Source organism: Megalobrama amblycephala, linkage group LG2 (assembly GCF_018812025.1).
Source record: "Megalobrama amblycephala isolate DHTTF-2021 linkage group LG2, ASM1881202v1, whole genome shotgun sequence".
Classification (NCBI taxonomy): domain Eukaryota; kingdom Metazoa; phylum Chordata; class Actinopteri; order Cypriniformes; family Xenocyprididae; genus Megalobrama; species Megalobrama amblycephala.
The window spans coordinates 1083420-1106359 of NC_063045.1; the positions used below are offsets into that span (position 1 = coordinate 1083420).

General features: G+C 37.4%; 2 protein-coding genes and 1 pseudogene across 4 annotated transcripts; 2 read left to right on the plus strand and 1 right to left on the minus strand.

Moving 5' to 3' along the window:
• Window positions 1-706: 706 nt before the first annotated feature.
• On the plus strand, window positions 707-22758 carry LOC125263098 (zinc finger protein 664-like). Of its 3 annotated transcripts, none has more exons than XM_048181971.1 (3): window positions 707-1197; window positions 16079-18604; window positions 21445-22758. In XM_048181971.1, exons 2-3 carry the CDS (start codon window positions 18574-18576, stop codon window positions 22749-22751), a joined length of 1338 nt encoding a protein of 445 aa, XP_048037928.1. In that variant the 5' UTR covers window positions 707-1197; window positions 16079-18573; the 3' UTR covers window positions 22752-22758. The 3 variants fall into 3 exon arrangements, with proteins under 3 accessions (XP_048037928.1, XP_048037927.1, XP_048037926.1); XM_048181970.1 differs by lacking the exon at window positions 707-1197 and having other exon boundaries at window positions 14746-18135; window positions 18544-18604; XM_048181969.1 differs by lacking the exon at window positions 707-1197 and having other exon boundaries at window positions 14746-18604.
• LOC125263093 lies at window positions 1217-11309 on the plus strand (annotated as a pseudogene).
• LOC125263008 (E3 SUMO-protein ligase ZBED1-like) lies at window positions 6425-7618 on the minus strand. The gene is made up of 2 exons (XM_048181841.1): window positions 6926-7618; window positions 6425-6826 (listed from the first exon to the last, which is right to left on the minus strand). The coding sequence occupies exons 1-2, from the start codon at window positions 7616-7618 to the stop codon at window positions 6425-6427; spliced, it is 1095 nt and encodes a 364-aa protein (XP_048037798.1).
• Window positions 22759-22940: the final 182 nt, after the last annotated feature.

A 22940-nucleotide genomic window follows, 5' to 3' on the forward strand; every position in this document is an offset into this window, starting at 1 on the left:
GCAACTACAAATTCCACTGTTTTGCACTAATATACCTTAATAGAACTCTACCTTAATAGCACACAATGAATTATGGGATAGGGTAGACCGCGAAGTGTCTTGAGATTTAGGGTACAACAGGGCTAAAGGTGCCTTTGATTTTATTTTCCTCTAAACCACTAGATGCACGTGAAAATTGGTCTGATCCTTGACGCGATCGCGGGCAGCAACGCAAAGTTGATTCTGAGGTAGTTTGATCTAATATTTGATGGTTTTTAAAATGTTGTTGATTAACGTAGCAAATGAGAATCTATTAAATTAATGTTTGTATTTTCAGACAAAGGTCTTCTTAATGATTTCCAGTTTTGTTCAAGGTAATTCAAGCAACAGTTTTTCAATAACGGAAGAATATGTAAAAGGGTAAAAAGCGCCCCTGCCTAAATAATAAAATATTTATTGTTACTACTTTAAATCCATATTAAATATTATGGGATCTCCTTCAATGCTTTCAGAATCTCTTTAAAGTAATGAATAAAATTTGTATGAATAAAATAAATGCAATATCTAAATCAAATTAATAACCACGATGTCCAAAACGTCAGTTTTTCATAAATACAATATTTGTCTCTAAGATGGACTGGAGATGAATAAAATCCTAAAGTACTGTTCTTAAAATTTGGACTTAAATACACAGTAAATGTATAAATATGAATATATATTTCACAGTTAACATTAACGTAAGAAATAAACAAGGTTAACTAATAGTTGCTAACGGTATAAAACTGATATTACACAGTTTAACCGTACATATTTTACCTGTTTATATGGTCCGGTGTCCCATTGTTCAAACTGACTGCGGCTCTATTGAAACAGCTGATCGCTTAAATTGTTAAAAATGCCTCCAAATAGGACATTTCTGCAGTTGCATTGTTGTCATTTTTGCCCTATAAATAAAGCTTAATTTCTTCTACTGATTAGGAGGTGAACAGCAGAATATCATACAAAATAAGCACTTTAAAAATAAATAAATAGCTTTTATATTTTAAAGATCTTTGCCTCCTTTATTTCTGTCTGCACTTAAGAAAAGCAGTACGTTTTTCCGCTCCAGTCCAATAGGTGGTGACAACGCGCCGTAAACTGCCACAAAAAGTGAAAGAAGATATCAAAAGGAGACAACTACTGTCTGTGGTCTGATCGCTCCGAAGACTATCATCTAGGGTGAGTGTAATTAACTATTTTTCTTTTATGTGATTACACGTGGACATGTACAACAAAATGTGGGAAACGTGTTACTAACATGTGGAGGACTCGTGAAAAATGTTTCCAAGTGTTGTAAGGTTTTAACCTGTGTCACATCTTACCACACGTGTACCACGTGTCTAAGAATTTATATATATATTACACACACTGTATATTGTTAATGTTTATGGTGCTTGAACTGAGGATTTTCTATATTCACTAATATATATTTTAATCAGTAGCATACCCTCACTTTTTATTGCGACCCGGAACTTCTCACATGTTGCTAGGACTCTGAGCGCCGGAAACTTTTAATCAGACCAATAATTGATTGAATACGTATCGCGTTCGGAGCTTTTATCAGCTGTACGAACTGAATGGATCAATTGCCTGAAGCCCAGTTGTTTAGTTTCGCACGAGTGGCGCGCGTTCACCAGCGCGCGCTCCAACACCGTTATAAGATTTGCTCCACTAGCGTAGCCAGAGAAGAGACTGTGCGTCACAAAAACTGGGTGTGCCACATTTATTGTCAGATGAACTCAAAAGAGATGAAAAAGGTGACATATTTATGAACTAAATTGTGACTTTAACATGTAAACTAAGCATTCTGGTGCACTCTGACAAGAAAATAAATGGAAAAGACAGTATTTGCTTCAAGTAAAAAAACAAAAATTGATTCGGAAGCATGCGATTTGATTACCTTTGATTCATTATTGATATCTTTCAACTAACGGGGAACCACAGCTGGTACATCATTATAATATTAAAGGTTAATATTAATATATTTGTACACAAATTACACACAAGGAAATTTTTATGAAAACATAATACATTTTTAATGACATAATTATGTTTTTACTCGTTGTTATAAAGGCTTAAACATTTAAATGGCTCTCAAAATACATTCAATATTTAAAGGGTTAGTTCACCCAAAAATGAAAATAATGTCATTAATTACTCACCCTCATGCCGTTCCACACCCGTAAGACCTTCGTTGTTCTTCAGAACATAAATTAAGATATTTTTGATGAAATCCGATGGCTCAGTGAGGCCTGCATAGCCAGCAATGACATTTCCTCTCTCAAGATCCATTAATGCACTAAAAACATATTTAAATCAGTTCACGTGAGTACAGTGGTTCAATATTAATATTATAAAGCCACGAGAATATTTTTGATGCCCCAAAAAAAACAAAATAACGACTTATTTAGTGATGGCCGATTTCAAAACACTGCTTCAGGAAGCATCGGAGCGTTATGAATCTTTTGCGTCAAATCATGATTCGGATCGTGTTTTAAAAGTCTTCATAAGAGGCTGGATCCAAGCCGAAGCGGATGTACCCTAGTGACCTCGGGACGGGCATCCCGAGATAAACAGAAAAGCAAATGGAGAATAATTAGAGTAGCGGCTGTTCATAAGATAAAAAAATGGTAACCGTCTCAAACGATTCATAAAGCTTTGAAGTAGGCCTGCCGCGATTGGTCTATGTAGTTGACTGCGTCAACGCTGATAATTAGTCGACCTCGATCATTTTTATTCGACTGATCATTTTATATTTTAAATTTCGTTTTCAAGATTTGACTAAAATAACCGTTTCCTCCACACCACTAGTGTGAGCTAACATTACGTTCATCACGTCAAAGTTTTCAAGGATGGCGGGTGAAGCGGATCGAGTTCGTTATTTCAAATGTAGGTATGGCTTGTGATATGTAGGTGCGCAGCAAGCGCGCTCATAAAATCGACACGTGCCACCATAGCGCATATGAGCTCATGTCAAGAACCAACCGATCATCAGCTTTGCCGTTTCCGAAGCAACATCGAAATCTCAGCCGAACAGCCGATCGTAGCTGTACAGGGCGGGTTTTTATTTCTCCTCTCCATAAATATATGTAGTAGTAAAGCTAATGCAAGGGTTAGAAATCAATTAATCCTTTGCTGATTCTTCCTCATCATTGTGGAGAGCACAGTTCATGGTCGCATAGCAACAACAGACGCCAGGGGAGCGCGAGTGGCAAGCGCTTTGAAAAGGCGGTGCGGCCGTGCTTTCCACACGTTTTTAGACGCGACGTGAATGCCCTCAAAAACTTTTTGAAGTAAGAGAAGTTGGGTCGCAGGAAGTGGAATTGAGAACCACTGTAACAGATTGATCTGTGTCTGCGTTTGTTAATGTTGCTATGCGGTTGCTAAGGTACTCAGTGTGGTTGCTAGGGTGTTGCTATGCGGTTGCTAGGGTACTCTGAGTGGTTGCTAAGGTGTTGCTATGCGGTTGCTAAGGTATTTTGGGTGGTTGCTAGGGTGTTTCTATGCGGTTGCTAAGGTATTCTGGGTGGTTGCTAGGGTGTTGCTATGCGGTACAAGAACCTTGGATTGTTTTGGTTATTTTCTATGAGTTTGTGGAGATGCTCGGCCCTGGCTGCTTTTAGAGCCCTTTTATAACGGGAAGTGCTGTCTTTCTATGCGATTCTAAAGACCTTTAAACGAGTTTGTCTCCATTTGCTCTCTAGATTACGTATTTCTCTTTTGATAGCTCTTTCTAACCTTTTTTAATCTCATGGGTACAACAGTATCTAATGTAGTGATCGACCGATATTGATTTTTTATAACCGATACCGATACCGATTATTTGCATGTTTATGTACCTGATAACCGATATGCAGAACCGATATTTATTTAGGCTACTGTTATACTTCTGTTTTTGACAATTATTACAACACAAATGAGCTGAACAAACCATTTTATTTATAACAATCACTCCCTCCTTGCATACAAAAAAAAAAGATATTTATTAACTAAATAATGGTTATGTAGTAAATCAAATGATTATATAATCTAGGGTGTTTAAACGAGATAATCTTGTCAAAAATGTCATGCAGTGGCCGTGCTTGAGGCTTCCTGATCATCAACCCATTCAGGTGCTGAGCAATATGAACGAATTTTTTCCGAGACTATATAAAGTTAAACAGCACTTGTCAGTTGGCATTTTATGATCTAAATTTAATCTAACGTTAAATCATGAAATGCCAACTGACAAAGTGCTGTTTGACTATAACTTAATCAACCGCGATCGCGCATGGAGATAATAAATAATTAATTTCCACAAAGCGGTAGGCTATATTTATATGTGTATTAGCGAAATAATTGTTATGTAGTAAATGATAATATAATCTAGGGTGTTTAAACAAGATAATCTTGTCAAAAGTTTCATTCAGTGGCCGTGCTTAAGCCTCCTGATCATCCGTCAGTTGCTAAGCAATATGAACGAACTTTTTCTTCTAGACTAATGGTGAGCAAATACAACAGATAGAGAATTAAATTCAGCGCTTTTATTATCAACATGCACTTATTCATGTCTGTTTTATTTAAGTCATGTAAAGTTACGTCTTTATTGGGGCAGGACATGACGAATTACACTACGTGACTCAATGAGTTCGTCTCAATTGTTTAGAAACAAGCTGCATAAATTAACTATATCAGGAATTTATGTCTCAGATCTAATTTGTGCATGTCTGTTATGTTAAATAAAGTTGATTAATTAAAGCAAACCATGTAGAACATACTTTACCTGTGCACTGAGTTGTTGACTGATCTCCTCAGACGCCCGGGCTGCAATGGCGGAAATCTCAAAACGGCCACAAGATGGCACCGTAAATCGGCGAATCCGATATTACAAAACCGATACCCGATTATGGAAAAATGCTTAAATATCGGGAAAAATATCGGTAAACAGATACATCGGTCGATCACTAATCTAATGTACTAGAGAAAATGGTGCCCATACTGCTAGTCATATCCTCAATTTCATTTGTGTGTTTGGGTACACTGAGCAGCTGAGACAGATCAGGCAGGTTATTTGTGAATTTTGTCTATAGTTGTCAGGAGAATTGTTCTACCTAGTCGAGAACGTGGTGCAATATGGCAAACATCATGATTATGCAGTATGCATATTACAAGGTAGTGATCAGTGACATTGTCACTTTACGGTAGAATATCGGTAGGATTGGGTCCATGTGAACGCAGCCCCTAACGTTTCTATTGTATTGTCTACATGAATGTTAAAATGTCCAACAATCAGTGCTTTATTGACATTGACCAATAGGTCTGAGACAAAGTCTGCAAACTCCTTTAGGAAATCAACATAAGGCCCTGGAGGTCTATAAACCGTAGCCAAAGTAAGAGATAGTAGGGACTTTTTTCTAATGTCTGAGAGTGTAACATTTAGTACAAGCACTTCAAATTAAACCTGTGCTCTGTTTTCTGAGTAACATTAAGAATATCTTTATAGATTGGTTTTGCAGCAATCAGACGAGGTTCATGCTTATAACAATCGCCCGGTGGTGTAGACTCATTAAGACCAAAATAATCATTTGGTTTAAGCCAGGTTTCAGTAAGGCAAATTACATCGGTACGAACATGAGCACCAGGAAAGCAGTGACTGATAGTTACATCTTAAAATTGGGAAGAACGCGATTGTTTGTTTAAAGATCGTGAAATTATATTTTGGGGATAGTAGCCCAGCCCATTCTCAATTAATCTAGACTCATGCAGCAATATCAATGCACACTAGGGATGTAACGATATCAAAATCTCACGGTACGATACAATTTCGATATTGACCTCACGGTACGATATTTATTGCGATATTGTGGAAAAGCTCACAGTATTGTTAAATAGCTCACGATAGTGTTTGTGATGATAATAGCGAAAAAATACTGACATTTATTCTGCTTTTGCTAGTCAACAGGCAATTTATTGTTGTATTTATGGATCCATGACAACATAAAACGCTGATCATATAGTGCTTTTAAAGTGCAAGTTGTAGTCAGGAACATCAATATTCTGTATAGTAATATTTGGTTGCATAACTGATTCTTCTGTGCAATGTTCAAGTTAAGAAGCAACTAGAACAATTGTAAACAATAGGGAATTCCCTTTAAGTGCAAACAAAGATCAAGTTAAGTCAGGTTTAAATGTGCAAGGCAAATAAAAGCAGCCTTTTAAAACTGGTATTTAGAAACATAACTTAAACTTAAAATAGTCAGTCAAAAAGCCTTTTAAAAAAACACTTACCTATCATTTAGCTTATGTTCACGTTTTTCATCAGAAAGATCAAAATATCTACATTGCAAGGGAGAGGAAAAAAAAAAACAGTAAAAAAAATCCTTAAACAGTCTGGCAAAAAGCCTTCTGAAAAACACTGAACTATCCTTTAGCTAATGTTCAAGTTTTTCTTTAGAAAGATCAAAAGATCTACATTGCAAGGGAGAAGAAGAGACCTCTGGGCATTTACAATATCCCCTGCTGTTGAAAATACCCTTTCACCGGGCACCGAGGTAGCGGGTATACACAGGTAGGTCTTTGCTAATGAAGACAGAATAGGATACCGCCCTGCATTGTCTCTCCACCACTTAAGAGGGCAAGCAGACAGAGAAACTAATGCTTCTTTGCAGTAAGAGTCAATTTCTGCCTGAATTCCACCTGTGACTTGATTACTGCTAAAAGAAGAGCCAAGGAGGTCCTCAAGGGCATGCTTCTTAAGAGGAGGCACAAAGCTTGCGCTGCTGTCGTCCAGATCCGCTGGATGTGGGCTCCTGGGCAGCACATCTTGGTCCTGGTTCATAAATGATAAAAAGACATTATATCAGCATTTTGTTACATTTTATTGTATTTCTCTCAATTTTCTCTATGGCACAGCGTTAACATTTTTTACCTGTTGTTGCATCTGTGATGCTATTCTTTCAAAGACGTCCTCTCTCTCTCCACTGCCTAGATGTTGCAAGGTCCGAAAGCGTGGATCCAAAGCACTGCTCTCCTGCATGAACTTTTCATCCTCTCCTTGGTATCTGTCAGTAAGATCCTTCAGAATGGCTACCTTCATCAGAGCAATGGCATTTGAGTCGTGATTATCTGTGGCCATGCTGTCTTGAATCATTTGTTTTAGTGGTGAAATGAGAGATATTGTTGGTTGCAACTCATCACAGAGAACAGTTGTGGCCTTTTTTATTGGTAAAAGAATCTTCACAAGATCCTCTGCATTTGCAATGTCAGATGTGTCCAAAGTGTCGATTTCACGTGACTTGTGTCTCAGTTCATCACTCAGTAGGGCTGCAGCAACAGCTTGTTGCTGTTCAAGGTAGCGCTCCACCATGTCCAGAGAGCTATTCCATCTTGTCACTACATCAATAATGAGTTTATGTACAGGGAGATTGAGTAGTTTTTGTTTGGTGGTCAGCACGGCTGTGGCTGTAGAACTGCGGTGAAAAAAACTAGCTACACGTCTGACTCTACTGAGGAGGCGGCTCACTGCGTTGACCTTTAAACCTGCTTGGGAGGCCAGGTTTAGTGTGTGCGCAAAGCACCGTATGTGAGGGGACAGTTCGGTTTCCTTTACTGCTACTCGCATGTTGCTTGCGTTGTCAGTAACAACAGCGATCCTTGTTCCAATCTTGTCCAGCCCCCACTCTTTGACTGCAGATTTAAGGACTTCAGCTATGTTTACGCCAGTGTGTGATTCGCTAAGCTGTCTAGTTTGTAAAACGTAACTCTGCATTTCCCATTCACTCGTCAAAACGTGCCGTAATAGTGATGTAACTGTGAGTTGCTCTGGAAGTCCACCCATCAGTGGTAATAGCAATGCACTCAGACTGTTTAAGGTTCAACATGACACGTTCTTTTGTCTCACGGTAAAGAGCAGGGAACACAGTTTGACTAAAATGAGCCCGCGACGGCATTTGATACTTCGGCTCAAGCTTGGCCACTAACCTTTTAAATCCTTTGCCATCTACTGCAGAAAAGGGACGTAAATCACACGCTATATATTCCGCGATGTACCTTGTAATTTCTTGAGCCCTTGCGCTGTTGTGTGGCATAGTTGTTGAAAATGCCTCCTTCAGGGTTTTTTGACCGGACAGGACTTTCTTTGTGAGAGAATCTGCAAACTTTTCGGGATGATGGGTCGTCAGATGACTTCGCATGTTGCTTGTGTTTCCTGTGTTGTATCGCAGTTTACTGTGGCAGTGCTTGCACATAGTCCATTGTCTGTCCACCACCTTCTCTCCTTTTGCGTTTTTTGACACGGCGAAACCAAAATGTTTCCAGACATCTGATTTAAAAGCTGCAGGGGCTGGCACAATCTCATCTTCGGTTTTGTTGTTTTCATCCTTACAAGTATCGCTGTCGGCCATGCTGGCTTGCTGTGAGCTTGTGTGGACAGCGTGCAGCGTGCAATCCTATTGGCTTAACGACGGTTGTTGTGACGACGCAGCGCAAAGGATCATGGTCTATGTAGTTAACAATGATTTGTTCCGCGGGACTGTGTTTATTCCTCTTGCTTTTTGACGGACACCTGTCCTTTTAATATTGTAACCCAACCACGACGATATCGAGACACGTTTACCACCGCGATAGCGCGATATCGTCAATATCGTTACATCCCTAATGCACACACAACATTAATGCTTGAATTAGTATAGAAATTTATAAATTAACCAATTTTTTAATTTTTGTCAGATCTGCTCCCTCCTCCTTCAGTGAAGCTTAAATGCTGGAATATTCCCATCAGCCTACAAGTGAAGATGTGCATCAAGAACAAAGCGGTTGGTGTTTATTCCTGATCCTTCATTAATAATGCATATCGCTATACATTAAGTTTATGATGACTTATGGTTATTTTAGATCAGATGGAGGTGGAAAAGAAAAGAAAAGAATCGAATGGGGTGGAGGAGAAACATCCTTTCATCAATGGACAAAAATCTTTGACTTCTCACAGACTGAGAAGACTGAAGCCAAGAAGTTGTTTGCTTGCCCTCAGTGTGGAAAGAGTTTCACACGTAAAAGAAGTCTCAGGGAGCACATGAGTACTCATTCTAATGAGAAACTGTTGACATGTGACCAGTGTGGAGAGGTTTTCACATGTAAAGATAGCCTGAACGAGCACATGGGAACTCATGCTGAAGAAAGAGCGTTCACATGTGACCAGTGTGGAGAAGGTTTCACACGTAAAAGAAATCTCAGGGAGCACATGGGTACTCATTCTAAAGAGAAACTGTTGACATGTGATCAGTGTGGAGAGGGTTTCACAAGTAAAGAAAGCCTGAATGAGCACATAGGAACTCATGCCGAAGAAAGATCGTTCACATGTGATCAGTGTGGAGAGGGTTTCACATGTGAAGAAAGCCTGAACGAGCACATAGGAACTCATGCTGAAGAAAGAGCATTCACATGTGACCAGTGTGGAGAGGGTTTTGCACGTAAAAGTCGTCTTAGAAAACACATGCGTACTCATTCTAATGAGAATCTGTTGACATGTGACCAGTGTGGAGAGGGTTTCACATGTAAAGATAGCCTGAATGAGCACATAGGAACTCATGCTGAAGAAAGAGCGTTCACATGTGACCAGTGTGGAGAGGGTTTTGCACGTAAAAGTCGTCTCAGGAAACACATGAGTACTCATTCTAATGAGAATCTGTTGACATGTGACCAGTGTGGAGAGGGTTTCACATGTAAAGATAGCCTGAACGAGCACATAGGAACTCATGCTGAAGAAAGAGCATTCACATGTGACCAGTGTGGAGAGGGTTTTGCACGTAAAAGTCGTCTTAGAAAACACATGCGTACTCATTCTAATGAGAAACTGTTGACATGTGACCAGTGTGGAGAGGGTTTCACATGTGAAAAAAGCCTGAATGAGCACATAGGAACTCATGCTGAAGAAAGAGAGTTCACATGTGACGAGACCTTTATGACAGACGTTACCCTGAAAGTGCATGAGAGGATTCACACTGGAGAGAAACCTTACATGTGTTCACACTGCGACAAGAGATTCAGTCATTCACGAGATCTAGAAACACACGAGAGGATCCACACTGGAGAGAAACCTTTCAAGTGTTCACACTGTGACAAGAGATTCAGTCAGTCAGGACATCTGAAATCACATGAGAGGATCCACACTGGAGAGAAACCTTACAAGTGTTCATACTGTGACGAGAGCTTCAGTCAGTCAGGACATCTGGACACACACGAGAGGATCCACACTGGAGAGAAACCTTTCAAGTGTTCACACTGTGAGGAGAGATTCAGTCAGTCAGGAGCCCTGAAAAGACACGAGAGGATCCACACTGGAGAGAAACCTTACAAGTGTTCACGCTGTGAGGAGAGATTCAGTCAGTCAGGAGCCCTGAAAAGACACGAGAGGATCCACACTGGAGAGAAACCTTACAAGTGTTCACACTGTGACAAGAGATTCAGTGTTTCAGGAGCCCTGAAAAGACATGAGAGGATCCACACTGGAGGGAAAACTTACAAGTGTTCACACTGCGACAAGAAATTCAGTCATCCAGGAAATCTGAAAAGACACGAGATTATCCACACTGGAGAGAAACCTTACAAGTGTTCACACTGCGACAAGAAATTTAGTCATCCAGGAAATCTGAAAAGACACGAGATGATCCACACTGAAGAGAAACCTTACATGTGTTCACACTGCGACAAGAGAATTCAGTCAGTCAGAACATCTGAAAAGACACGAGATGATCCACACTGGAGAGAAACAGTACAAGTGTTCACACTGTGACAAGAGCTTCAGTGATTCAGGATATCTGAAAAAACACGAGAGGATCCACACTGGAAAGAAACGTTACAAGTGTTCACACTGCAAAAAGAAATTCAGCCAATCAGGACATCTGAAAATACACGAGAGGATCCACACTGGAAAGAAACCTTACAAGTGTTCACACTGCAACAAGAGATTCTGTCGGGCAGATCATCTGAAAAAACATGAGAGGATTCATATTGAAGAGAAACCAAATCTGTAACTAATATCTGTAAAAAGTTGTGAGAATCACATATACTGAAACATTTGTCAGAGCATCATTTGTTCATGTAAGTTTGTCTTGGTCATCAAAGCCAATTAGGTGAAAGTAGTGTGTTGCCGTGGCTTTGACAAACCTTGATGATCCATGTTTTCCAGCATGATATGAAAATCTTGAGAAGTTGTTAGGTTAAAGGAGTGCTGTGGTGTTGACTTCTGTCACTCTGTGAATAAAGTGATATTAAACATTGTGCGTCAATTAAAAAAAAGCTATGGCAAAAAACTATGAAGCTTTGGGAGCACAGACTTAAGTTATCTCATTTTAAAGAAGACCCTTAGCAGAATCTTGTTGAAGTAAAAACAACAAACAAAATTATATAAAATATATATTTTATGAAACATGTTAAACTCTAAAACTGCTAGAAAATCAAAGCCATAAATCTAAACAAGTTGTGTTCCAAATTTGAGGTTGATATCTCAAAAAATTAGCTTTCAGTACGGTTTTGTTTGGGCACAGTACCAAATTTTCCCCATTAGATGCCAGCAAACCTCCACTGGTGTACACAGTGGTTGGATTTATGATTTGCATTAGTTTTTCTCTCTCAAATATTACAAGCACACACACACAATTATTTTATTACACACATTGGGGTTGAAATGATTTATCATAACGTGTACATTTGCTTATCTACGGTATTAAATCAGAATCTCACCTGTGCACCCAGGTGAATAAAAAGTACATTTCTATAATGTACTTAAAGTGCTCTATTTTCGTAATTACTAATTTTGTACTTTAAACTAAAAATTCTTCTTTAGTACTTCTTATGATAATCTTAAGAACATCTAAGTGTACTCAACTGTGCTATTTTGAGACACCATGAAATATGAACTAAAATGTGCTTTTAATGTCCTATCTCTGTATTTAAAAATGTATTTACTTAGCACTTGTAGTACACTGTGGGTTCAAATGTACTATAAGTAGTATCTAAATACATTTTTTAAATACAGAGATATATAGAGTATATTAAAAGCACATTTTAGTTCATATTTCATGGTGTCTCAAAATAGCACAGTTGAGTATACACTTAGATGTTCTTAAGATGATCTTAATTAGTCCTAAAGAAGAATTTTTAGTTTAAAGTAGTTAGTAAATTAGTAATTATGAAAATAGAGCACTTTAAGTACATTATAGAAACCTGGGCACGTGCAACAACTTTCCACTTGACAAGACTCGCACACGTACAGTGAATTGTCAGAGACTGGATACAGTTTGCAGTATGGCAATACTTTGGATATAAAAAAAAAACAAACAAACGTGGTGTTGTCCTCGAGGATAGATAGCCAGTTTGCAAAAAAATGTAGTAGCTGCAAAAGAAGGAAAAAAATCAAACATGTTCTCCTACATTCAAGAACACCATCCGTGCAGTTGCAGGTATGTTCCGTTTATAACTTTATTATTTCCGTGATGCAGAGAGGATCCCGGAATCCAGTCATAAAAATGGAATTTACAGTATAACGCAGTATGTCACATAAAATGCACGATTTGACGGATTGATGAATAAAACAAAAGCCGAGCTGTACAATAGATCAAATTGCATCGTGGTCTAGGGTCTGTGAATATTAAAGTGCAATAAGACTGCTGTATAAATAATGTATCTGTTTGTATTGCATGTCTCTGTGTGAATGAGCGGCGCCATTTTATTCATTTTACTCATTATATACTCATATTCGCTGCGTCCGATATCGCGTACTGTTGAGTAGGTACTACATTTGAATTTAAATTTACTTCACGACCGTTGAAAAAGTACGTTCTATATAGTGCGAATGCGTGTAGTATGAATTAATTCGGACGTACTACATCCGCTATGTTTTTACCGTCACGTGACCTACCAGCGTCAGTTATGTCCATTATAGAGGGTATGCACATGACGTCACCGTCGACCGTTACGACTGCGGTCACGCCCACTGAGTGGCACAAAGACTGAGCGGCAGCATTGGTTTTCAGCGTGAATGCCGCGAAAAACACACAAACACATCCAAAACGGGAAAGAGCTTTGCGACTGACTGTATAAATAGTTCTGACACAAAACCTGAGGTATATATTTAAAGACTGCTGAAAGCAACAGAAAAAAAGCAAATGGATCACTGCAATTCACAGAAACAGCTGGACTCCAGCAGAGAAACATGGATTTGAAGTTATCATTTTGTGTCAAATTGTTGGATTTTGAGGTAAAATCACACCGTATATATTGTATTGTTATATATTATGTTGACGACTCATCAATTAAATATTTTCCATTTTATATTCTGCATAATTGTGTGTTTTTAAATAACACTGACAAAAACTATACTATAAAACTATATATGTTTTAGGGCTGGACAATATGACGATATAACATTGATATAAGTGATTAAGCAGATTTAAACCTACCGATATTGTAGTTATATAACGCGTTCACAGTTAGATTTGCTTTATGTATTTCCCCGGCGTCAAATCAGGCACATATAAATGTCAGGAAACACGACTCCTGGCTGCATGTCAATATCCATGGATTAGGTTTATTTGACAAGTTGTAAGAAACACTTTCGAGTCCAACCTTTAGTGTAATTCGTTAGTTTTACTCGCGTTTTCGCCGTTTCTCCTATTAATCCAGTTACGCAGCAGGTTCTTTTGCCACTCAGTCCAGCTGAGGGAGCGCGTTTTCGGCGGGAAAGTGACGTCGATGCATACCCTCTATAGACCTTATGTAGCCCCGCCCCTTTTCAGCGCCGCGCTCGTTGTCTTTTGACTTCCGGTTTGTATTTCCACAGCGATCTTACGTATTTATGAATGAACTGCTCATTTTAAAATCTTCCCGGGCAACTGACATTTGTTAAGACACCTGCTTTAAACATTACAATGCTCATGATAACTCTCATTAACTCTACAACAGGTAAATCCACTTCACCAGCTAATTATTCTTCAACAGCGATGCCATAGAAATGTACAGTGCTAACGCAAAACGGAAGTTCAAAGACAATATTCTAAAGATGGCGGCGCGCTTGTTTCTCTGGAAAATAAGGTCTATACTCCATTCACAAATCCTCTCGCCGGAAGTAGTAAGTCATCCGGGGACTTTTCACCTACTGTTTTTCGAATACTATGAACGTTACTCTGTTTTTCACGTAATATATTGTAGAGTAGTATTTGATTTAGGATACAGCGATTGTTTTCAGTGTTTGTCGTCTCTCATGAATGCTTAATGAGCATTTAATCAATTTATTTTAGAAAGACATTGTCAAATACACTCAACTCAAAGCACTTCACTACAGCCCGCCAAAATAAAAGTCTGATTTTTAACTCGAAGAAACTGATAGAATGTACTTATCAAAATAAGAATAATAGCCTAATAAAATTTATTAAAACATTATTTAAAGGATATAATTTTTTTTGTCCATGTTTTAATTTAGTAAATCTATGTTGTGCAGCACTTTGCCAAAAACCAAAATTGATGAAAAGTTGTTAAATATTCATTTGATTACATTTTAAAACATTAATTAAAATTGTTAAAAAAACATTAATTAGCACAATTTTTGATAGAATATATGTATATAATAAAATCAAACCAGAATTTTTGAATTTTAATAAATTACTAATGATAAATGTAAGTTATTCAATTAATCAGTTGTTAAATTTTGTTGATTATATGTTTTTGATTATTGAAATTTGAATAAACAAAACAAATAAATACGTTTTTTTGTTATAATAAAGCATTTGTTCAACCAACCAACCAAAAAAAAAAAAAAAAACTAAATTGGTAATTTTAACTGATGATGATGATAATAATAATTGATTGTTTAATACCATATACCATGAAACCGTGATATTTTTTCGATTGTTATCATACCATGAAAATCTTATACCATTACAACCACTCTGACATCCATACCAACACATCCACACGTTTATAGGTGCATAGTTTATCCAATTGGCTCTAAGATAATGGCACTGTCTGGTAAAAAAAAAAAAAAAAAAATTGTAAAAAAAATTACATTTTTAAGCCTTGCCAACAGAATGAAAGCCTATTAACAAAGATTGCATCATTTTATAGTCAAATGGCCCTGGGATTAAAAATTGCTGTTTTAATGGGGACATTTTTGTCCAGAAGGTCCTGAGAGGATCTATTTTGTGTTACTATTGTTACTAGTCCTTTTTTTAAAAGGAAATGTGGGTGAAATAGTTAAATTCCAATAAAATTGCACACTGCGGCAACATTTATGCAGATTAACACATGTAAAATTATCAACAAAACAAAACAAAACTGAAAGACTGGAAAATGTCCATAAGGTCGCACAAGGGTTAAATAAAAACTGACCTGGTTTATTTTCTGATAAATATTCATAATATTTAATTAAATGGTACAATTTGTTAGTTGTCTTCTGGTGTTTCTATGCTATGTTTGTTTCTGTTTGGAGTTTTAATTGACTACCAGAGAAAAAAAGTTTTGAGAATTTAGCATTTTTTAGGTCATTATGTTGTTTAGAGCATAAGAATTTATCATTTTTGAAAAATCATATGTTATTCATATGTTATGCTACAGTATGTCCTCTGTAGTGGAAATCAGTACTCAGTTTTTTAAAAATAAAATAAGACATGAATCGACATGGAACAGCAAATACTGGATAATGTTGACCAAAATTTGATCAGATGATCTTTGAACTGAGCCGCACAGAAATGACTGAACATTTTTTTTATTCATCTTTGCCAAACTTTGAGCAATCGAAACGAACATTGGTACGTTTTATCGGAACCATGATCTGAGTGTCCATGCCAAATTTGGGAACAGCACCACATACAGGTCATGAAATTGGGTCCAGTGCACAACTGTGTATACGGACCACAATCCTTTGGTTTTCCTTCAACGCATGTCAAATGCAAATCACAGGCTCATGCATTGGGCACTAATTTGTCAAGGGTTTAATCTGAATATCCAGCACAAAAGAGGGGTTGAAAATGTGATTGCTGACACTCTTTCACGTATCCATTCTTAAAAACCTATGGTTTTTATTTTTAAGGGTGTTACATCCGATGTCTTTAGGCACTGTTGCCATGTATGCTTTGAGCGTTTTGGTGCAGGAGAAGGTGTGGCCTACGCGGAGATCCTGATTGGTCTGGGCCCGATTGGCTGACTCCTGCTGTGATGATATAAGGGCCACCCCAAACACCTTACGGAGGCCGACTTTGTGCCATTTTGTTTTGATTTCTCCTGTGTTTGTGTGTGCTTTGTAAAATTTGTTTTTGTTCAGTTCGAGTTATAATTTTCAGTATTGCTTTTGCCTTCAGTTACCTTATGTAAATATTATTTGTAAATATTCTAAGGGAAGTAGGGAGTGTGACGCCATTTCTTTTTGCATATATCTTTATTCTATGTTTTGAGTTAAGGGAGTTAGGGAAGTTACTTTGTAATTTTCTTTAATGGGTTTTTTGTTTTTTTGTTTTTAGGGAATTTGGAGTGTACTTAAATTAGTTATTTCTGTTTGTTATTTTGGCCTGGTCCACTCCTGAATTTAATCCCTTTGTTTGTTTATTTTCATTATGTTGTGTTAATAAATCTACCTTTGTTGAAAATTTATCATCGAGTGAGCACACATTCATTTATTTTACGGCTGGCCCTAGACGGTCGTAACACTTGCGTCATGCCGAATCTGTGGATACCAGGATTTACCAGGATTTGCCAGGATTGGATGAACTATCGGTCCTCTATTTAATTGCAATATCTTTTAAAGAATTTGACATATCGGCACAAAATTTGAAATATGAAAACAAAAATGGATTCTTCATTTATCAAAATAAACATAAAATAGTACAAAATTGTCATAATTACATACTTCCTGAATGACAAACTATGCCATATGGCATTTATATAAACTCAACATAGTTTTGCATTTTACTTAACATTAAATACACCACATCACTGATTAAAGTGACATGAAATCAAAACTGCTTATTACTGTTTCTGCTGTGAACAATTAATCTATGTATGTTTTTATAACAATCTTTAATAAAAATGTTCAGCCAGTCATGATCAGATCCCGTGGGGATACACTGCAGTTATGTTTTCTAGTGTTTCTCTGATTGGAATTATATCACTAATTATAATATCACTGATAGTAAATAATTGCTACTTTTGATTGTGCCTAAAATCTGGCTTATTTTAGAGTTGCCAAATGCATGTTATAGTTCTGATTTGTATGCATTAATCTAAAATGATAGAATATTTAACTTTCATTTAATTACATTTTATAAATGCATATTTGCCCTATTTAAAAAAAAAAAAACTTTTTCTACTCTCAAGTCCACCAGGTGGCGACAATGCACCTGAAGTTGCCACAAAAGAAGTGTTGCCAGACACTTAATTTAGACCTTTGTATGATGTACGATCAATAATAATAATAAAAAAATCCCATTATGTACGATAATTTCCCACTAAGGTACACCTAGTTATTCATCTATTTTGGTAATATGAAGGTCATGATTAAATCTCAGGGTCAGTCCATGTTTTTTTTTTTTTTCCGTTTATGCGTAAATAAAACTTGACTATCAGATGATCTTTGAACTGAGCCGCACAGAAATGACTGAACAATTTTTTTATTCATCTTTGTCAAACTTTGAGCAATCGAAACGAACATTGGTACGTTTTATCGGAACCATGATCTGAGTGTCCATGCCAAATTTGGGAACAGCACAAAAAGTTTGTTGGTCTAGATAAAAAGCTGTATTCGGTACGCTTGATTCGTCAAGTCACCTTTATTTAGCGCTTTTTACAATGCAGATTGTGTCAAAGTATAGATTTACAGAGATAGATGGAACATAATTTTGGCTGTACAGCAGCTAAAATAGTGTTATTGTGCAGCTTAAGTAAGTTCAGTATTGATTCATTCCGTTGTAAAAATAATTAGTTATTAATTTAGTTCATTTACCTAATCTAAAAACTCGTGTACGATAATTGTCTTCCAAAAACAATCATTTTGAGCTTCTGGTACGATACTTGGACATTTCCAATCTGGCAACCCTGCACAAAAGGAAAAGGAATGAGGAACTGAGCGCTCCAAAGACTGGTTCTTCATCTAAGGTTGGTAAAAGTTTCTTTATTTGAACGAGCTCGATTTAGATTAAATCTCAGGGTCAGTCCATGTTTTTTGTTTTTTTTCTGTTTATGCGTAAATAAAACTTGACTAACATCATTTGTAGAGCGTCTCCCATTCAACACATCCATTAATTTTAGTATTATTTTAATGTTTAAAAAAATGTCCTTGTAATGATGACTGAATGAATCGACACGTTGCAGTACAGTCATTTATAGCTTCTTAGTTCAGAATGGGATTGTTTAATTGTTTAAGGGTTACCTGTGTACTTAAGAAATAGTTTCAACAAGGATGTGTTTTCCTAGAAAATTGACACATGCAAATGAATTGAAATCTAAATCGAATAATGAAATATATATCAAAATCTAGTCTTAATATCGTCTTTGTGCTGGCAGAAGCTGAGAGATCCAGAAGAATCATGCAGAATGAAACATGAAGATGCTGAAGAACAAAGAGGTTGGTGTTTATTCTTGATTCTGATAAAATAAATAATTTAAAAAATTGTTTTTATGTGCATTTTGGGATATAGCATAAAAAACGCTGGATGGAAACGCCAAGATGCGGATCAATTCTAAAAATGCGCATAAAAACGTATGTGCTCAATTGAGGCAAATACATTTTTTATCTGATAACAAAACATGCCTATAAACTTAGACTGTGACAGACAGAGTCTGAAATTAACTTTTTCACTCATCAGCCAACACAAGTTCAGTGGTAGTAGAGCTCTGTTGAGTTGCTGTCATGAATTCTCACACCACTGTGTAATTTAATATGCAAACCTGAAACAGAAGATGTTACCGTTTCCTCATTCCCTACATTGTTTGGCATTTTTTCAACATGACAATGAGGATATACATTCTTTCAAGCTGAAAAACCTTCTGTGGACATGTACTGCACTCAATCTTAACACTCTTGAGTGCCTGTGGGGGATTCTGTAGAGACGAGTTGAGCAACACTCCCCATTAAAGATCAGGGCGTTTAAGGAGCTCATCATCCAGGAGTTAAACAGGACAGATGTGACAATTTGTCATGAACTTGTTCACTCCGTGCCAAGAAGGGTCAGAGCACTACATTCAAAATTATGGAGGGCATAAAGAAAATACATGTTTTGTATTTGTTCAGAGGGAGTGTACTCATTTATGCTGTGCAGTATATATATACACAGTGGTGTGAGAATTCATGATAGCATTGATAAAGCACAACTCCCTCATACCTTCAGCACTCACACATCCCTAAATAAGAGCTTTACTACCACTGAACTTTACTGTGGGAACCAGGCACTTCTCACTGTACTCCTCCTCTAGCAACACCATAACATTTTGGATGCTGTTAGATCCAAAATGATTGCTTTGGTCTTATGAGACCAGCGTATTGATTCCCAGAATCTATATTTTGTAAATATGGGCTTTGGAAATGGCTAGCTGACTTCATTGTGCTTTGGCTACAGTAGGTAGTTCCAGTGAGAACAACAACCATGCATGTCATTTCTGCTGCATCTTACTCTATGAGATAAACAGTCACTCTTTTCATAGCTTTTGCTGGCACTGAGACACTTGCTTGGTATTTCTCCTGCTCTTTGTCTAGCAAAAAAATCCCTCATCACTAAATGAAAGCTTAAAATGAAGGCCTGGTTATTTCAGGAGCCTTGTCTGCCTTGCTGACTTTCAGAAGTTTCAGAGGGGGTGTACTCATTTATGCTGTGCACTGTATACCAAACTACACGAGCCGAGCTCTGCTGTTCGCTATCATTATTGTTCAACAACTGGTTCATTTCATTCACGAACGACGGTTCGTTCAACTCATTTATGTACCAGAATTCGTTCAACTCGTTCACAAATGAGATCTCTCTTGTTCAGACTCAAAAGCATCTCGTTCAGTGAAGGGCGTATTCATTCACTACATTCAACAAATCACATGCTCCATCACATCTGACAAGAAACGAAAAATATGAGTCAATGGATTATGTGAATGAGAACGATTCATTCACCTAAAGGATTCGTTCTAAAAGAATCGATTCGTAACATCACTATCTCCCACATATTTTGCTATTCTACCTGCGCTTATTTCTGTCGTTGGTAGCGGTGGGTGGTAATAGACAGTTATATACAGTTTTACACCATCATGCTGATGATATTTCTTTATTCATTCAACAATCCTAAAGCCTGAACCTCTGCCTGAGGCTGGCCTTTCATCTCCCTCGCAAAAACATTTGTGTTCCCTCAAAAAAAATTTTGTTCTCTTGCAAAGATCTCTTAAGATTTTGTGAATGAATACAAAATTTCTTGCAGGAACGTAAAACATTTTGCATTCAAATGTGAAGTTTGTCGTGGGAACACAAAAGCATTGAAATATTATTTTTCCTCTCATCTAGGCATGTGACGGTATCAAATTTTCATGTTGCGAAAATTTCTGAAGCTTTTATCACGGTATACGGTATTATCATGATATTGAAATAAGTTGTTGTTACAAAAAAAGTGTTGTCATAGTATAACAGGTTTAAGAACTCTTTTTCTTATAACATAAATAACTCTGAACATTACAATAATACAATACACAAAATACAATAACACAATATACAAAAAATTATAAAGAAAAATGTGCATTAAAGTGCAAAAGAATTATAAAGAACAACAGGTCACATTTTATAATTAAAGGCCTCATTATTTAATGAAAAATGTGCATTAAAGTGCAAATAAATTATAAAGAACAACAGGTGACATTTTATAATTAAAGGCCTCATTATTTAATGTTAGTTAATGCATTAACTAAGATTAAGAATAAGCAATAGCCACATTTGTTACAGAAGGTATTATTTTTAGCTTTGTTTACGGGGTTTCCGGGGTAACCGCAGCATTTCTGCTGTTCCTGCTGTTCAGAGAGTGAATGTGCACTTTCATTCAGCGCGTCTCCTTCACACGTTCTGCCATGTGCTTATCATGCATATCAGGCTTGTTTACATCTGAGTGCACGTTTCCCTTTGACAGAGCATATTATCGGCATTATTACCGAATTATTACCGAATATCGACATAAGTCTACTCCCATCATAATGTCCCTTTATTAGGGGCTCTATAGATTTGTGCTTCTAATGAAAAAAAAGAAATTCTAGTACATCATTGTACCCCTTTCATGGAAATTTCCAGAGACATAATGGATCAAAATCATCATAATATTGTATAACAGTTGTTTGAACACAGCTCAATACTTTCTGCTATTACATCAGGGTTTTATATATTTTCATATCATATATTATCTTCATATTTTTCTGTTTTATTGATTTACTGAGTACTTTTTTAGCTTTAATTTCAGACCTGTTGGATGAGAATGAGGAGAATCAAGAAGTGAATGAAGTGGAGAAACATCAAAGCTCTCAAAAATATTTCACCTGCAGTCTGTGTAGAAAGAGTTTCACATGCAAAAGAAATCTCGAGGTTCACATGAGGATTCACACTGGAGAGAAACTGTTCACATGTGATCAGTGTGGGAAGAGTTTCACACAACAAGGAAACCTTACCCATCACATGATCATCCACACTGGAGAGAAACTGCATGAATGTGATCAGTGTGGCAAAACATTTTTGAGGGCTTCAACCCTAAAGAGCCACCTGAAAGTTCATTCACAGGAGAAACCACATTCATGTTCCTTGTGTGGAAAGAGTTTTTCAGTGCTGCAAAGATTAAAAGAACATCAGAAAATACATAATGGTGTAAGAAATCATATATGCTTTGAGTGTGAGAAGACTTTTATTAGAGCTGCAGATTTGAAACAGCACCAGAGAATTCACACTAGAGAGAAACCTTACAAGTGTTCACACTGCAACAAGAGATTCAGTTGGTCAGGAGCCCTGAAACTACATGAGAGGATCCACACTGGAGAGAAACCTTACATGTGTTCACACTGTGACAAGACATTCAGTCATTCAGGAGACCTGAAAAAACACAAGATGATTCATACTGGAGAGAAACCTCACAAGTGTTCACACTGTGACAAGAGATTCACTGATTCAGGAGTCCTGAAAATGCATGAGATGATTCACACTGAAGAGAAACCTTACAAGTGTTCACACTGCGACAAGAGTTTCAGTCAGTCAGGAGCCCTGAAACTACATGAGAGGATCCACACTGGAGAGAAACCTTACATGTGTTCACACTGCGACAAGAGATTCAGTTGGTCAGGAGCCCTGAAACTACATGAGAGGATCCACACTGGAGAGAAACCTTACAAGTGTTTACACTGCGACAAGAGATTCAGTCAGTCAGGATCCCTGAAACTACATGAGAGGATCCACACTGGAGAGAAACCTTACATGTGTTTACACTGCGACAAGAGATTCAGTTGTTCAGGACATCTGAAAACACATGAGAGGATCCACACTGGAGAGAAACCTTACAAGTGTTCACACTGCGACAAGAGATTCAGTTGGTCAGGAGCCCTGAAACTACATGAGAGGATCCACACTGGAGAGAAACCTTACAAGTGTTTACACTGCGACAAGAGATTCAGTCAGTCAGGATCCCTGAAACTACATGAGAGGATCACACTGGAGAGAAACCTTACATGTGTTTACACTGCGACAAGAGATTCAGTTGTTCAGGACATCTGAAAACACACGAGAGAAACCTTACAAGTGTTCATCCAAGAGATTCAGTTGGTCAGGAGCCCTAGAGAGAAACTGGAGAGAAACTTACATGTGTTCAGCGACAAGAGATGTTCACACTGAAAACACACGAGAGGATCCACACTAGACAAGAGGACAAGAGGTTCAGACAGTCAGGATCCCTGAAAAAACACG

Coding starts and splice junctions, on each gene's coding strand:
- LOC125263008 (XM_048181841.1), bottom strand. CDS start 7,618: ATGCGAGTAGCAGTAAAGGAAACCGAACTGTCCCCTCACATACGGTGC. Junction 6,827..6,925: donor CATCACAGATGCAACAACAG/GTAAAAAATGTT, acceptor TTTATGAACCAG/GACCAAGATGTGCTGCCCAG.
- LOC125263098 (XM_048181971.1), top strand. CDS start 18,574: ATGAAACATGAAGATGCTGAAGAACAAAGAG. Junction 18,605..21,444: donor AGATGCTGAAGAACAAAGAG/GTTGGTGTTTAT, acceptor GTACTTTTTTAG/CTTTAATTTCAGACCTGTTG.